Below are 18,413 nucleotides of genomic sequence, written 5' to 3' on the forward strand. Positions count from 1 at the left end.
TCTTTCCATTCACCTCCTGGAGAAGGGTCTTTTTTCTTTCTCGTGATTGTGTGTTTGTCAATAAGTAATCTTCCCAGACTTTAAGTTCAGACTGCATTTGTTCTATCATCTCCTTCTCAATGGCAAGGCTTCTTCTCTCCGCCTCAACATTATTTTTCATTGAAATGACCTTTTCTCTTTCTTTGCTGACTCTTTCCACAACAGCTTCAAAATGTTCCCTCTTCTCCTCAAATTCATCTTTTTGTTTCACCATGCTTGACAACAGGCCTTCCAGCTTGATCCTTTCTCTCTGCAACAGTTTGGTATGTTTTAATACTTGGCCAGTCGTTTGATCAAGTCTTTCAAGTGTGTTATTCAACGCAACTGACACTTTCTCCACGTCATCCTTGTTGGCTTCGAATTTGAGTACTTTCTTGTAAATGTTTTCATGTTTCTTCTTATTCACCTCCTGGAGATTGGTCTTTTTTGTTTCTAGTGATTGTATGTTTGTCATTTGGTGATCTTCCCATACTTTAAAGTCCGACTGCAATTGTGCCAGCTTCTTCTTCTCAATAATTAGTTCTCTATCAACATCAATATTATTCTTCATTGAAAGTAACGTTTCCCTCTCATTGCCCACTTTGTCCGTATTAGCGTCAACATCTTCTCTCATTTCAATAAGGTCTTCTCTTTTTTTTACCATGAATTTTAGCACACTACCCAGCTGGTTCCTTCCACAGAGATTTTTTTTATTGTGTCTGATCTCACAGATTGTGATTTCCAATTTATTTGTTGTTTCTTTCATTAATTCTTTTCTCTTCTCCAGAAAAGTAATTTGTAGCTGTATGCCAGCCATAGTTTTGTTTAAATCATACTTCAACAATTCCAGCCCATTTTTTCTTCTCTTTATCGTTTCAATGACTTCCTGTGTTATTTTCTTTAAATGACAAATTTCATTTCCTTTTTTAAATCCAAAACATATGTGTTCCACTTCATATTTCGTGTTCGTTGTGATTTTCTGCTGTTTACTTATCTTTTGCTTGATGTCATGAATTGTTTGGGTCATATATTCACAGTGTGTTCTCATAATTGCATGCATCTCCATATATTTAGAAATAATGTCACAGTTGTTTTGACTCTGATTAGAGACTTTTGTGACAATCGACATCGTGGACTCTTTCTGGCATCTTTGTATATTCCACTTCAGGATCTCCAAACGATCTATCTCTTTGATAACTCTCTCCAGATGCCGATTCAGCTCTTTTTGCCACTTCCGTGTCTCCCTTTTGAGGGATTTCTCCTCTAATTTGATCTCAGCATCTTTTTTTTTATTGTGTTGCTCTAATTGACTGAGTTTTCTTAAAAGGTTTAGTTTGTGTTTCTGTTTGATCTCCAATTCAGACTTTAACACTTCAGCCTCTTTGGTTTCTCTTTTCAGGCTTTCTAGTTTAATATCAAGCTCTCTTTTTTGTATTTGCATTTCTTTCCTGATGTCAAGCATTTCATGAATTTCTTTTTTGAAGGGGATCATAAGCCTTTCTTTTTTCATCCTCGCATCAAATGTCAGAGTCTTGCTTTCTCTTTTAAAAGTAGTGAGACATGCTATTTGTTTGCATAGATGAATCTTTGTATTTTCCAGAATTTCCATTTTCTTCCTAATCATTTCCAATTGTATGCTGATCTTTTGCATGGTGTCATGGATACCAATGAGGTATTTATTGACCTTTGAACTAATTTGTTCTTCATCTGTTTTACCAAATACTTTTTGTACTTTCATCCTTTCCAAATATTTAATCCTCAAATTGTTGCATCCGCTAATTACAACAGTTAAGTCTTCAGTACTTCCATGTCTCTTCTCAGACAATTCCTTTTGCTGTTGCAGTTTGCACCTCAGAAGTTCCAAGCCATCCCTCTCTTTTATTATTTTTTCATGCATTTTGCCAAACTCTTTTTCCTTCTTTTTGGTCTCCTCATTCATTAATCCTCTTTCTTGCTTCATTTTAAACCAGACGCTTTTCAGAGCCTTGAATTTTCTCATCAGTTTTCTTAATGCTTGTTCACTTTGTTTTTTCTTAATGTCAAGCAACTCTAATTCTTGTAGCTCTTGTTTAATTACTTGATCCTTGCCATCAAGCTGCTGTTTCTCTCTTCGTACATCCTCCCTTAAACTGTTGAACTTGTACATTTCTTGCACAGGTTGAGTCATTTTAGGCACCTTTTTCTCTCCTTCCTTCCTATCTTTGTCACTTAATAAGTCTCCCCAATGTTTATTTTTATAGTTTCTCTGATCAAATTTTTTTTCTGTATCCTCATTGTATTCCTCCTTTGAAAGGAAATCTTTGGTCTGAGTCTTTGGTCTTTGCAAATTATTTATATCCATTATGAGTCTGTTAACCTCCTGATTCTTCCCCTCCATATCATCCATAGAATTTTCTATTGTCTTTCTCAGTTTTTCTTCTTTCACCCTGAGTTCATATGCCTCATTTTCAGTACGTTCCCTTTGTTTTATTAATTCAGCCATAAGTATTTCTTCAATCATTTTCATCTCAGTTTTTGTTCTGTCACTAGGTATAAGTGTGTCATCCTTGACTTCTTTGTATGTTTCATTTTGGCCTTCTTCATTAGACGGAAACACGTCTAATTTGTTTATTGGAGGGTCTTTATATTTCCATCCGCTGAACTGAGGGTTCTTCAAATTCATTTTATCCTTTACAAAAAAAGAATGTTTTGGTTTGTTATTATTTTTAATTCAAAGTTTTGTCAACAGTAAACACAATATACAGGTAATTGCTACACTGCAAGGAGTTAATTATATGAATCATTCTTACCCAATTACAAATCTGGGCTGTTTCTCACCATCGTTTTAAGGGTAAAAAAATTAAAATAAATAAATAAAAAAAATTGAAAAGCTACTATTATATTTAAACCACAAATTAAAACCTGGCATACTTTGTAATAGCAATTAATATTTGCATTGTTTTCAAGGATAAAACAAATAAACCGTAACAATGCAAAAACCAATAAAAACAAATGACACAATATTGGCTCAAGTCTCTTGCTGTGTTTAACACCAGGGAATAAAAATTGGTTGTAAGGCAGGTTTTAAAAATGGACAACAAAGGGCTTTTCTAATGTGCACTGGAGGTCATTCCATAGTTTGGGACCAGCGAAAGAAAAATCACTATCCCCTCTGAGCTTTCGCTTTGACTTCAATACCTCCAGGAACAGCTGGTCAGCTCGCCTGAGGTACGGGGCAGGAGTGTTGGGATACAGCAGCTAAGAGAGGCAGACCAGCTCCCTCACATGAAAAAAAAGCTAGACTTCACTACCGGACCAATTTGCAGATCCAATTTAAAATCACTGTCCAATTTAAAGCCCAAGGTTGAGACTGTTGGCTTCTCAAAATGTGGCAAGGGGTCCAAATCAATGGGGTGTATTTACAAGGGCCACTGGGACCAAACACCCTTAGTTTGGTTTTCTTTTCATTAAAGTTGAACAAGTTCAAGGGCACTCAGGCTCTAATGTCTTCGAGACACAATAAGAGCAATTAAGGAAAGGTTTAAGTAAAAGGCGTCTTTATTAAGTGGCATATAAATCTGACTATCATCAGCATAGAAATGAAAGGAAATCCCATGCTTTCTGAGGTAGCAACCACAAAGAGAAGGGCAGTGGCCCTAAAATTGAATCCCGTGGATCCCCATAAGACAGCAGATCAGAGCATGACTAAAAACTACCAAGGCTCACACACACAGTTCAGCGTGCCAAGATAAGGATTTAAACAAATCAGGAGCACTACCACTAATGGCCAAATGGGGCTGTAACCGAGCTACTAAGATATTGCGGTCAACCGTATCAAATGCCGCACAAGACACACATACAGGTAGTCCTCAGAATCATTGCGAGGAGGATGTCATTGAAAACTCTGAATAAATAATAAATAAATACAATAGATAAAATGATAATGAAATGATTGATAGATGGACAGACAGACAGAAAGACAGACAGATAGACTTACCCTCTTAACAGACTTCATTCTCGTCATCTCATTGACGTGCACTTGCACGTGTTGTGCACCTCTACAGCAGTGTTTAGCCATTGTCTCCATTGTTTGCATCAAATCATTCTGTTTTTCCTCAAGCTCATCTCTTTGCTTTTGCAACTTTAGCTTGAGGATTTCTAATTCATCCCTCTCTTTCATGGTTCTTTGTAGTCGCTGGTCAAGTTCTTGATGTTTTTTTTTTACTTGATATCTCATGCATTTAATTTTTCTTTTTGTGAATTCTTTAGCATTCAATCTTCTTGCCAAGTGCTTTCTAAGTCTTTTTTCTTCAAGAAATATTTTGTGTATTTTAGCATTAACTTTGTTCTTTGGGTACAGTGTGATCTTGTCTTCTTCCATATGCTTTCTTGTATTTACTGTATGTTTTATAATATCCCCCAGTTGTTGTCCATTGTTTTCCAGCACGCTGTATTTTTCTACAATTTCTTTTAGTTTAATTCCTGTGGATGCAGCTTTTTGTATTTTAGTATGTCTTTGCATTTGAGGCCAAATTTTCTCAATATGCTTGACAATGACAGTCATCACGTTAGTGATGCACTTAATTTCATGTTTAAATTGTAAAACTTCTTTTCCATTTCTGTTTAACTCTTGGTTCAAATGTGTCATGCTTTTCTGCATGTATTCCTTGGCGTACTTTGCGCCAATAATTGTTTTCCAGTTTTTAGTCATCAGGCTTTGAATACAGCCACCGGTCACCTGCTGCTTTATCTGGTGTTTATGTTCAGTGAGGCCTTCCTTGTGTTCCTCTGATTTTGACTTTAAAAAATTAATCAATTCTAAATTGTGTTTAGTTTTAATCTCATTATGTTGTCCCCCCAAAATTTGCGTCTCTTTGTTGATGAAAGTCAATATTTTCTGAAGAAGCATTTGTTCTTTCATGGCTGTCTTTTTGCTCATCTCAAGTTTCTGAGTATAATGTTTCATTTGTAATCTTAAAGTTCTTACAAGGAGGTCCTGGTCATGTTTTTCATCTTTTAGTCTTTCAATGTCATGTTGCTGCTTCCTTACTTTTGTCTTAAGGAACTCGAGTTCATGTTTACCTCCTTGTGTTATTTTCCAAAGTTGTTCAGTATCCTGCATTAGATGAGAAATGGAAGACATCTCTATTTCAGACTATTTTTGTGGTCTTTGTGTCAGTAATTCTTCGTTTTTTTCTCTGCTTGGTCATCTGTTACATTTGGGATAGACCAATCATGATCGTCTTTGCATCTGCAAAATTATGAAGAGTTTAATTTAATCCCACTTTAAATATAAAGCATAAAGTAAACATTTGTGGTGATAGTAATAATTCAGCCATACAGACGGTTCATTTGTGACACGCATCAATGACGTGATATAATCGTTAGTAGACATTTCCATGAAATAACATCATCGAGGAACGATAGTCTCATTTTCCCCAAACATTCTTACCTCCTCCCGCCTCGCTAAATATTTTCGCTCCAAGATGGAATTTCTGGTGGGTGGAGGTCGCATGTAAACAGAAGAGTGTGGACCTAGGAAGTTGCAAATATAGAATATAACTATAGAATACATACAGAAATAAGATTAGCTCAAAGAGTGGAGAAGTAAACATTAAAAAAAACTTGCACATATCCACACCCTTTGGCTGTGTTCAGAATTAACCAATCACATTCAAACTCATGTTAAATGAGCACGCAACTGTCACCATTGGAAGTGCCACTGATTTACCACACCCGCCACCCCCCGCCCAAAAGTTAAGATGATGTAATTATCTTTTAATTTCTTTTGCTTTCGAGCAGAAGCCTAAAGGTTTTGTGCTAACACTGACTGGTATTTGGAGCTGTTCATATTTCCCTCATCATTGACTAAGGGTCCAATTCCAGCTGAAGAAAAACGGCCCTTGTGGTGCCCCCACCATGCTTGTAAGTATGTTTTTTGGGGTGATAAGTAGCGTTGCATTTGTGCCAAACATACCTTTTGGAATTATGCCCAATAACTTCAATCTTGGTTTCATCGGACCATTATTAGGCATGTAACGATATCTATATCTCATGGTTTGGTTTTATCATGGTATTAATCTCACGGTACAATAATGATTGTGATATCGTGGGAAAGCTCACTGTATTGCAATAAGAGGAGAAAGCAGGAGAACCGAAAAACTCTCTTTTTCATGGTTTCCTCACCAACAAGAACCCCATTGTCTGCACTCTGGCCGTCACCAATGCACCTGTCCACCCTTTATCTCCAGAAGAATGGACTACATTGCAGGAGATATGCACCCTCTTGAAGCCATTTGAAGAAGTCACTGTTGAACTCAGTGCAGAAAGGCATGTATTTCAACTGGTCAGCGGTAGTTTTCTATAGCCATCCATCCATTTTCTACCGCTTATCCGAGGTCGGGTTGTGGGGGCAGTAGCTTTAGCAGGGACACCCAGACTTCCCTCTCCTCAGCCACTTCATCCAGCTCTTCCAGGGGGATCCCGAGGCGTTCCGAGGCCAGCCGAAGGATGTTGTCTCTCCAGCGTGTCCTGCGTCGTCCCCGCGTCTCCTCCCGGTGGGACGTGCCCGGAACACCTCACCAGGGAGGCGTCCGAGAGGAATCCGAATCAGATGCCTCAGCCACCTCATCTGGCTCCTCTCAATGTGGAGGAGCAGCGGCTCTACTCTGAGGCAGGATCTTATCCCCGAATCTGAGATTCAACTTCCCTCCTCTCCAGCACCCCTGAATAGACCTTATCAGGGAGGCTGAGGTGTGTGATCCCCCTGAAGTTGGAACACACCCTCCGGTCCCCCTTCTTAAAAAGGGGGACCACCACTCCAGTCTGCCAATCCAGAGGCACTGTTCCCAATGTCCACGCATTATTGCAGAGGCGCGTTAACCAGGAGAGCCCTACAACATCCGGAGCCTTGAGGAACTCCGGGCGAATCTTATCCACCCCCGGAGCCTTGCCACCGAGGAGCTTTTTAACCACCTCGGTGACCTCAACCCCAGAGATAGGAGAGCCTGCCTCAGAGAACCCAGACTCTGCTCCCTCATGGGAAGGCGTGTCGGTGGAATTGAGGAGGTCTTCGAAGTATTCTCCCCACCGGCTCACAACGTCCCGAGTCGAGGTCAGCAGCGCCCCATCCCCACTATACACAGTGTTGATGGTGCACTGCTTCCCCCTCCTGAGAGGCCGGATGGTAGACCAGAATTTCCTCGAAGCCGTCCGGAAGTCTTTCTCCATGGCATCACCGAACTCCTCCCATGCCCGAGTTTTTGCTTCAGCGACCACCAAGGCTGCATTCCGCTTGGCCAGCCGGTACCCATCAGCTGCTTCAGGAGTCCCACAGGCCAAAAAGGCCCGATATGACTCCTTCTTCAGCTTGACGGCATCCCTCACCGTTGGTGTCCGGTGAGGGATGCCGGGGATTGCCGCCACGACAGGCACAAACCACCTTACGGCCACAGCTCCAGTCGGCCGCCTCAGCAATGGAGGCGCAGAACATGGTCCACTTGGACTCGATGTCCACCGCCTCCCCCGGAACATGAGCAAAGTTCTGTCAGAGGTGGGAGTTGAAACTCCTTCTGATAGGGGATTTCGCCAGACGTTCGCAGCAGACCCTCACAATATGTTTGGGCCTGCCACGTCGGACCAGCATCTTCCCCCACCATCGGAGCCAACTCACCACCAGGTGGTAATCAGTTGACAGCTCCGCCCCTCTCTTCACCCGAGTGTCCAAAACATGCAGCCGCAAGTCCGATGACACAACCACAAAGTCGATCATCGAACTGCGACCTCGGGTGTCCTGGTGCCAAGTGCACGTGTGGACACCCTTATGTTTGAACATGGTGTTCGTTATGGACAATCCGTGATGAACACAGAAGTCCAATAACAGAACACCGCTCGGGTTCTGATCGGGGGGGGGGGCGTTCCTCCCAATCACACCCTTCCAGGTCTCACTGTCATTGCCCACGTGAGCATTGAAGTCCCCCAGCAGAATGATGGAGTCCCCAGCAGGAGCGCTCTCCAGCACCCCCTCCAAGGACTCCAAAAAGGGTGGGTACTCTGAACTGCTGTTTAGTGCATAGGCACAAACAACAGTCAGGACCCGTCCCCCTACCCGAAGGCAGAGGGAGGCGACCTTCTCATCCACCGGGGTCAACCCCAATGTACAGGCGCCGAGCCGGGGAGCAATAACTATACCCACACCTGCTCGGCGCCTCTCACCGTGGGCAACTCCAGAGTGGAAGAGAGTCCAACCCCTCTCGAGAGGACTGGTACCAGAGCCCAAGCTGTGCGTGGAGGCGAGTCCTACTATATCTAGTCGGAACTTCTCGACCTCACACACCAGCTCGGGCTCCTTCCCTGCCAGAGAGGTGACATTCCACGTCCCTAGAGCCAGCGCTTATGTAGCCGGGGATCGGATCGCCAAGGTCCCCGCCTTCGGCCACCGCCCAGCTCGCACTGCACCCGACCCCTATGGCCGACGTTACCCTTTCGGGCTGTGCACCCCATGGTCGCCTTCGAGCCCCACCTCCAGGCCTGGCTCCAGAGGGGGGCCCCAGTGACCCGCGTCCGAGCAAGGGAAACCTGAGTCCATTTTATGTCGTCATCATAAGGGGTCTTTGAGCCGTGCTTTGTCTGGTCCCTCACCTAGGACCTGTTTGCCATGGGTGACCCTGCCACGGGCATAAAGCCCCAGACAACTTAGCTCTTAGGATCATTGGGACACACAAACCCCTCCACCACGAGCAGGGGTTTTTCTATCCGAGGTCGGGTTGTGGGGGCATGCAAATTACCTGATACATCCATAAAAGATACTGTGTCATACATCAAAGTATGTATTATTGTTGGTACAACTTTATAATTGTATCGTTATAATAACATTTATCTTTTTGACACTAGCTACATGACTGCGTCCAAAGTAATAGTGCTGGCCAGCCGCCGAATGCAGAGAGCCTCGGGTGATGGAATCCAACCACATCCTTGCGGGAGCTGCTGCGCTTGACTCAACATTCAAAAGGATGGCATTCATGGATGGCAGAACTGCAGACGAGACTTTTCAAAGAGTATCAACTGCAGCAGCAAGACAGCAAGAATTAGCAGCAGCGACGCCATCCAGCAACCCGTCCAAGAGGAAGGAGCAGGCAGTGCTGCTCCGAAATCATTTGTTTGGAGCTATTTCCATGAGGAAGTAAGGATGGCAAAAATTCATCAGTTTTTTCAGTCTAATATCACAATCTCATAATAATTTTTTTTATCTCCCAACCCATTCTTGTATCTCCCAGCTCTATGAGCAGGTAGCTGGAACAGTGGCAACTCAGAACCCCACAACAGACGCTGTCATGGAGGTGCAGGCGTACCTAGAGGACCCTCTTGTTCCAAAAAATGAACATCATCTCAAGTGGTGGAAATGTCAGCTGCCTGTGTACCCCAGGCTTAGCAAACTCATGGCTAACAAGCTTTGCATTGTGGCCACATCAGTTCCATCTGAGAGAATCTTCTCTAAAACTGGAAAAATAATCACAGAGAGGAGAAGTCGCCTCAAGCCTGCAAAAGTGAGATCTCTTGTCTTCCTCAATGCAAATCTGCCGAAGAACAAGCAGGAGAGGCCATAAAGCATGTAACTGCTTTATTTTTTGCAGGAATGTCATTTATTTTGTTTACACTTCATTTTGTTATTGGGGTCATGGTTGAGAGTAAAGGGACTGATTGTAAGTCAGGTATAGGCTACTATTCACCCAAGGACAGTTCAGGAGTCCTCTTCAGACTTTAGCTCTATTTTTATTTATTTTTTACAAAGCAACTATATGCACCTTAGGACAGTTCACTGGTCCAATGTACAGTTTGTATTAGTAGTACTAGTGGGCTGTAGGCACAATGTTTTCTCAAAGTTTTATCTATTTTCGAATACTTAAATGTTGTTTTTTAGTTTTCTATCAAAATATTCTTGTGTCAAACGTTTTTCTCTCAGATTTGCACTAAAACAAGACATGGTGTTAGTGACCAACAACTTAGTATTTTTTACAGCACCTTTAATCTTTATTATAAGCCTTTATTATATAATTTTAAAATATTGTTTTGAGTTTTTCTGTATTGTTAAAAATGTTCTTGTGTGGGAATTTTGCACTAAAAGCTTTTGCATGAAGCTTCATTGTAGCCTGCTTTGTTTTTGATTGTGTATTTATTAGTGTTTAGGTGCAAACATGAATAACATAAGTAAAAGTAGTTTTACACACATACACATACTTTATACAAAGGGTAAATAGTGATCTCACTGTCAACTCAGAGGGATATGGCAGTGGAATATTTCCAATGAATCCATATCATCCATCCATCCATTTTCTGAGCCGCTTCTCCTCACTAGGGTCGCGGGCGTGCTGGAGCCTATCCCAGCTGTCATCGGGCAGGAGGCAGGGTACACCCTGAACAACACCCCCAGACAACGAAGGCCAATCATCGCCATAGATGTAAATTGCCAGTCATCCCTAGCTGGCGTAAAAAGGTCATTGTTACAGATGGGCGTAACCTTAGGGAGGGAATGCCAATGCCAGGCGGGGTACACCCTGAACTGGTTGCCAGCCAATCGCAGGGCACATAGAAACAAACAACCATCTGCACTCACATTCACACCTACGGGCAATTTAGAGTCTCCAATTAATGCATGTTTTTGGGATGTGGGAGGAAACCGGAGTGCCCGGAGAAAACCCACGCAGGCACGGGGAGAACATGCAAACTCCACAAAGGCGGGGCCGGGGATTGAACCCGGGTCCTCAGAGGTGTGAGGCTGACGCTGTAACCAGTCGGCCACCACCGTGCCGCTGAACCCATATCATATACTTGTTTATTACCTTTCAGCGCATTTCAGGCTGAGTTGAGTGACACACGAAGGGGAGCCATATCTAATCTTTTTTTTTTTTTTAAAGCTGTATCTAATTTGTTTTACTGCCTGCTGCTCGACGTCGTTTCTAAGCGACACACAGTAAAAGAACTACAATTCCCAAACGACTTCCTTGTTTCGTACAGCCGTACCGAAAAAAATACATTTAAAATTAACCCCAAAAGCTCACGTATTAAATTAATTGACAAAGACGAAAACAAAGGAAGGTTTTTGGCTATAATTATAGTTAGTTTTAATTAGTTTTGTACACTTAAAAGGTAGTTTCAGTTAGTTATTTAAAAAAAAGAATAATAATTTTAGTTTTCATTTTGTGAACTAAAATGTTTTTTCAATAAAAATTTATTTCATTAGTTTTCATTTCCTATAATAACCTTACCACCACACAATCATTATTTGTAGACAAGATGTCATACAGGGAGGAAACCTGACCTCTGGGCAAGTGCCAAATTGATGCCACTCAGGCTTTGGATTTGAGGGAATGCGTGCGAGTTGTGCGAGCTGAAAATATCAAACACGTCGGAGCTATTTCAGTTGAATGCAGAGCGTCGTTAGTCGAAACTGGCAAAGACATCATTAATGTACAAGTCCCCCAGACAACGAAGGCCAATCATCGCCATAGATGTAAATTGCCAGTCATCCTTAGCTGGCGTAAAAAGGTCATTGTTACAGATGGGCGTAACCTTAGGGAGGGAATGCCAATGCCAGGCGGGGTACACCCTGAACTGGTCGCCAGCCAATCGCAGGGCACATACAAACAAACAACCATTTGCACTCACATTCACACCTACGGGCAATTTAGAGTTGTCAATTAACCTACTATGCATGTTTTTGGGATGTGGGAGGAAACCGGAGTACCTGGAGAAAACCCACGCAGGCACTGGGAGAACATGCAAACTCCACACAGGCGGGGCCGGGGATTGAACCCGGGTCCTCAGAACTGTGAGGCTGACGCTGTAACCAGCCGCCCACCGTGCCGCCATCACACATATCATACTAGAGAAATACCCTGTATAAAAAAATAAATCTAATACTGAAACTAATACAAACTAAACTAAAACGAAGCTTTTTTGAAAAAATAAAAACTAATAACAACTAACAAACCTGCTTTAAAAACTAATTAAAACTGAATTTGAAAAAACAGTCCCAATGAAATAAAAACTAAAAACTACAATGAAAAATTCTAAACTATTCTAACCCTGCGTGGTGAAGAGGATCAGGACTGATAAAAAATTTAATTAACTACAAACCAACCTTTCCTGTCCTGTTCTAAATTGGTTAAAGACTGGCATTTCTTCTTCAAGTCCATAGCCGATATACTAGCCATAAACATCGATCCGTCTCTGCATATAGCCATCTTCGCTAGGTCTCCTGACAATCTTGCCACTTCGAGCATGCATGCCACAATGTTATTGCCGTTACCTCCTTGATTTCACGGAGGAGGATCCTTCTCTCATGGAAATCTCCACAACCACCCACCTTTAAAAAATGTGGCTGCATGATGTTTTATTTCTCCTGAAGTTAGAGAAAAATAAATTCACTCTGAGAGGAAGCCCAGATGGATTTTACACTCATTGGAAACCCCTGCTTCAATACTACGAAAGACTCTCACCTAGCAAGGTATTATAGTAGTACACCTTTGCCTACCGAATTTCTTTTTTGTCCTGTTAGGTCAAGCACAAAGGAGGATCTGTATCCCTTTTATGCCGAAACAGTTTTACTCTGCCACAGTGGAGTTTTCCCTGCCGATTTGGTTCATCTCTCTCATACCTGGGGGGCGGCGGTAGGTCCCCATGTTCTCCTCCGGGTGTCCGTTTTTTCTGGCGCTTTGGAGCCGCCCCAAAGCGCCAGAAAAACCAGACCACCCTGGGTCCCTTGTTGTGGGTGGTGTCCTGTCTGCCCTCCCCTACCCGGCTGGGTGGGGTGTGGCCCTCAGCCCCCATTATGCTGGCACAATTCCAGGACACCCTCCTGTCCCTGTCCTGTCATATCCTACATTGTCCTGTTCTTTCCTCACAGGGTGTATCACTACTGTCCCGTACAATACTCAAATCCAGTGTGACGCTGATTATGGTACAAGGTACATCCATCCATCCATCCATTTTCTGAGCCGCTTCTCCTCACTCGGGTCGCGGGCGTGCTGGAGCCTATCCCAGCTGTCATCGGGCAGGAGGCGGGGTACACCCTGAACTGGTTGCCAGCCAATCGCAGGGCACATATAAACAAACAACCAGTCGCACTCACAGTCACACCTACGGGCAATTTAGAGTCTCCAATTAATGCATGTTTTTGGGATGTGGGAGGAAACCGAGGTGCCTGGAGAAAACCCACGCAGGCACGGGGAGAACATGCAAACTCCACACAGGTGGGACCGGAGATTGAACCCGGGTCCTCAGAACTGTGAGGCTGACGCTCTGTGTTAAATGTAGATAGCTGTCGCTCTAACCAGTCGGCCACCGTGCCGCGTACAAGGTACAATTATTGTCAATTCTACAATATGCGGAGCACACACAGAGGGTTGAAATTGTGGTACTCAAGGGCCCACGGTGCTAAAAAACACAGTATAAGTATAATAAACATCAGTATAAAGAAGCTAAATAATAATAAATAATAATGCATAAAATGATTTTGTATTTCTTATTATTTTTCTTACAGTTTACAACTTTTTTCCCCCCTCTGTCGTCGCCTTTTTCTTTCTGTCACTCCTCTATAAAACCTTGTTCTGTTTGACTGAAATTTTCAATTACGAGCCATCATAATACAGAGAAGAACCACAGTGGCAGAATAAAAAAACTGTTCCGCAGTCAAACTTTTCCATCATAAATGGGATACAGTCTCCATTCTGCTTGACCTAACAGACGAACAGGACAGGTTAAAAAAAAAAAAAAAAGGGAGGGGGGGGGGGGGGGAGTTATTTGTTTAGAAATTATTCATCTTGGTCTAATTATTTTATATACAAAAACCTGGCTTTTGAACAGGGGTGAGTAGACCCCTTATATTGAACAAAGATATATATATATATATATATATATATTTAGACTTATATTTAACATTTAGATTTAAGCTTTATATATAGATGTATTTAACATTTAGCTATATATTTAACATTTAGGTAATACTGTATTTAACATTTAGGCATATATTTATGATTGACTTTTAATACTTATATTAAAAAAAATCCATTTAAACTAAAGCTAAATGTGACAAAATGTTGGTTATTTTCAGCTTGAGCTGCATTCCAAATGCCACCCGATAAAAAGCTTCTGGTTTCTACAAGTTCTCCTCCCTTACACTACAAATGAAGGCAAGACAAACACTATTGCAATAAAAAAAAATTCTCCATTACATACAAATCTTATTGATTTTTTTCAACCCTTGCAAAAAACAGCAAAATGTTAAATGGGTTTAAGTGGTGTTTTTGATGTTGAGAGAAAAGTAGGCATCGCAAAAGAAGAGGCAAAGTGGTAATTAAGCTCATGATTCATTTTTCCATATCACAAATTACAACTATTTTCAATGAGATCACAGACGCGAATAAAATCAGACATAGTGCACATTTAATATACCGTCAACTACTTACTTCAGACTGCATACCAACCTCAAAAGTACTTCGTCTTAAATTGTGTAGAAAATCCAAAACGTCCAGAAAAATTAACTTTGAGAGAGGTTGGTTAAATTTGTGACCTGTTAAGATAAGGCAAACTGGCCCAGTTTTCCTTCCTAACAGTTTGACAGTGACAGAGATGTGACACAGTATGTGTTTGTGTAACTGGATACTTTGTGACATTTGTGAGATTAAACATCATTTTCTCTCTCTGGTCTCAGCTGATAAGCCTGTTCATGGGTTGATGTTCAAACCATACTATACGTCAGTATTTATCTGCTAAAAACAGTCATTTAACGTTCTCACGTCACAAAAGATGTATCCTATATGTATGCATGTACGTTGAATACATGAAAAAAACAATTTGGTTGGTACTTATTACAATCTTTTAATAATGCTTAAATAAAAATTGGAGCGCCATCCATCCATTATCTGAGCCGCTTATCCCCACAAGGGTCGCAGGAGCGCTGGAGCCTATCCCAGCTATCATCGGGCAGGAGGCGGGGTACACCCTGAACTGGTTACCAGCCAATCGCAGGGCACATATAAACAAACAACCATTCGCACTCACATTCACGCCTCCGGGCAATTTAGAGTCTTCAATCAACCTACCATGCATGTTTTTGGGATGTGGAAGGAAACCGGATTGCCCGGAGAAAACCCCCGCATGCACAGGGAGAACATGCAAACTCCACACAGGCGGTGCCGGGGATTGAACCCCGGTCCTCAGAACTGTGAGGCAGATGCTCTAACCAGTCATTCACCGTGCCGCAAAAAATCAAATCAGAAAATTATGTTTTACTTTCACTTCTGCCTTTGAGCCTTGAGGCAGCTCACCGAGGCATATTGGGGAGCAGCTCGGAGTCGGGCATCGTACGTGTTTATCAACAACTTGTTTTTGATAGTAGACAATAATCAAAGTGTCGAATGTTATGCTCCCATTTCAATGTCTTTAATGTCATTTATATTTGTACTTGTGACCCTTGGCGCGGTGTTATTTATTTTAGGTTATTTATCCATTGATTTGTTGTTTAATTCTCTGTGTTAAATGTATATAGCAAAAAATTGTAAGCTTTTACATATTGTTAAACAAAGACGAAAAATATTAAAAGAAAATAGTCACAGTCAGGCGGCATGGTGAGCAACTGGTGAGCACATCCGCCTCACAGTCCTGAGGACCTGGTTAAAATCCGGCCTTGCCTGTCTGGGGTTTGCATGTTCTCCCAGTGCCTGCGTGGGTTTTCTCCAGGTACTCCGGTTTCCTCCCACATCCCAAAAACATGCATAGTAGGTTAATTGGCGACTCTAAATTGACCGTAGGTGTGAATATGAGTGTGAATGGTTGTTTGTTTATGTGTTCCCTGCGATTGGCTGGCGACCAGTTCAGGGTGTACCCCACCTCTCGCCCGAAGTTGCTGGGATAGACTCTAGCACGCCCTGACCCTAGTGAGGATAAGCGGTACAGAAAATGGATGGATGGATGGATAGTCACAGTTACAAAAATCTTAACTACTGTTAACCTACAACAAAAAAGAAAGATGTTTTTCATATGGTATTCCATCCATCCATTTTCTGAGCCGCTTCTCCTCATTTGGGTCGCGGGCGTGCTGGAGCCTATCCCAGCTGTCATCGGGCAGGAGGCGGGGTACACCCTGAACTGGTTGCCAGCCAACCGCAGGGCACATAGAAACAAACAACCATTCGCACTCACAGTCATGCCTACGGGCAATTTAGAGTCTCCAATTAATGCATGTTTTTGGGATGTGGGAGGAAAACCGGAGTGCCCGGAGAAAACCCACGCAGGCACGGGGAGAACATGCAAACTCCACACAGGCGGGGCCGGGGATTGAACCCAGGTCCTCAGAACTGTGAGGCTGACGCTCTAACCAGTCGTCCACCGTGCCGCCTCATATGGTATAATCCTACTTAAATATATACTCTTTTTACGACTAACCACTCATACTGGGTGTTATTGTTTTTTCAATAGCCAATCAAAAAACCTAGGAAAAGGTCTTACACAGTGTCTTTAGTGTTGTCATTCTAGCCATGTGATGCAATCTCAGTTTGTGGAAAACTGACCACGACTGACATGAGCTCAAAATGGTGGTCATCATTGTCATCCTGTTTTCTGAAGGAGCTCCTGAGGGAAAAAAAATGTTGTCCTGTTATCGTTACATTACAAATATTTTTTTCTGAAGCAGAAGAAATAAATCTGGGGAAATTATTTCTAATTGTAGATATTTATTTGATACATAAACTATATCAACTGTTTTGTAACTCTTTTTATCTCACTGCAGTGTTTGTAAGTGCTCCCAATTCCTGCCACCTCTGCACCAATTAAGAGGGGTTTTCGTAGAGGGGCCATTATGGACGTTAGGACATTACCACAATTGATACACAGAACGTCTCGTCACTTTACTCATTTCAGTGTTGCATGGGCTGATTTCACCGAATGAGACGGCTCGAATGGGACAATATTGCCTTCCACCACTCCTGTTTTGTGAACGGATGTTTTGTAGCCCAGCCCCTGTCTGACAATGCACTTCCTGCTTGCACACTCCTCTTTCCTAATGAAGTCTCTGGACCATGTTGGACTATAGTTTTTGTTTTGTTTTTGTCTTGGATATTTTAAGCCATTTTATTTTATTTATTTATTTATTTTTGCCTTTGAATTGGATTTTAATTTACAATATTTTTTTTGTTTTGTTACATATTGGAGTTTATCAAAAGACAGCAATAAAAAGACGTTCTATTCGAAATTATGTTTCTGACATTTGGCATTTTGGTGTGGATGAAGTTGGATTACATTTGCGAAATGTAGAAAGGCATTTTGAAGGACGTTTGTTGGATCCTGTGAAATGATTTTTGCAGAAAAAAAATCATAGTGTAATGTTGTGTGCTTGAGTTTTGAGATTTGCATGTGGTTGAAAAGCTATTGATTATAGCATTTTAATTTTTGTAGTCTATATTGTGAGTATTGACTGAATCATGTTTTTTTCATTTCAACACAATTCATGTCGTTTGAGAGAATTAAAGTACTTGCTTGTTTTGGACAATTTTAAATGTTTTATGATAGTGTGATGGCATATTGCCAACAAAATAAAAAAATTTGTTTAAATTAATCGTTTTGTGAGCCAAATGTACTTTTGCAAAAATAAGAAATTATTTTGATTGTAAAATAACCTTTTGCTGGGAAGTCATCAAAGTTTGCAGTGTGTGTGAGTGATGCACTCATATAAGTAGATCTGAAAATCAATATTGTAAAAGACATACAATTGGACTTTAAGACTTATCTTTGGGCTTTTATGCTACTTGATACTTTTAAATCAACAATATTCAAAGCAAAACAAACATTGACATCGCAAAGAAATACGAAAAAACATTTTGTGTATTTTTTTAAATAATAAAAAAAGAGGTTAAACCAAGCTTCCAATATCGTTCTTGCTGAAATGGTCGCTCTATTTGCGTAATGCCGCAGTATCTTTAAAAACAAACCAAAAAAACACGGCAAGTAAGGTAAGTTAGCAACTATTAGCAACAATTACACCCACCCATAACATCCCATGACGAATATTTGTTAACACTGATAATCTGATAGATTATTAATCTGATAGCTAGTTATCCGATAGATAGTTTTAGTAGATACAGTATACAGACTGAGTAGAAATTCCAACTTCTTCGAGGATACTTACTTTATGAAGCTAAGACTGCAGTGTACACGTAAGTAAGCCTTTAATTTTACTGTTATGAAACTGTTTTACCAGTCTGCTATTTACGGTATTTTAAATGTACAAATGTTCCAGATTGTACTTTACAATTCCAATATTTCCCAAGTAATTAAATAGCACATCAGAATAATTTGTATTGGTATATTTTGTGCACAGAATATTTGTCTCCAGCCGAACTGTTGTGCTTGTGTGTACATAC

General features: G+C 41.4%; 1 protein-coding gene across 1 annotated transcript; it reads right to left on the bottom strand.

Moving 5' to 3' along the window:
* Nucleotides 1-2,715: 2,715 nt before the first annotated feature.
* Nucleotides 2,716-14,671, bottom strand: LOC133467297 (uncharacterized). The gene is made up of 3 exons (XM_061752009.1): nt 14,463-14,671; nt 5,450-5,532; nt 2,716-5,248 (listed from the first exon to the last, which is right to left on the bottom strand). Exon 3 carries the CDS (start codon nt 5,138-5,140, stop codon nt 3,890-3,892), a length of 1,251 nt encoding a protein of 416 aa, XP_061607993.1. The 5' UTR covers nt 5,141-5,248; nt 5,450-5,532; nt 14,463-14,671; the 3' UTR covers nt 2,716-3,889.
* Between the last annotated feature and the right edge of the window lie 3,742 nt (nt 14,672-18,413).

The sequence above is a fragment of the Phyllopteryx taeniolatus genome, chromosome 17, assembly GCF_024500385.1.
Source record: "Phyllopteryx taeniolatus isolate TA_2022b chromosome 17, UOR_Ptae_1.2, whole genome shotgun sequence".
Lineage (NCBI taxonomy): Eukaryota > Metazoa > Chordata > Actinopteri > Syngnathiformes > Syngnathidae > Phyllopteryx > Phyllopteryx taeniolatus.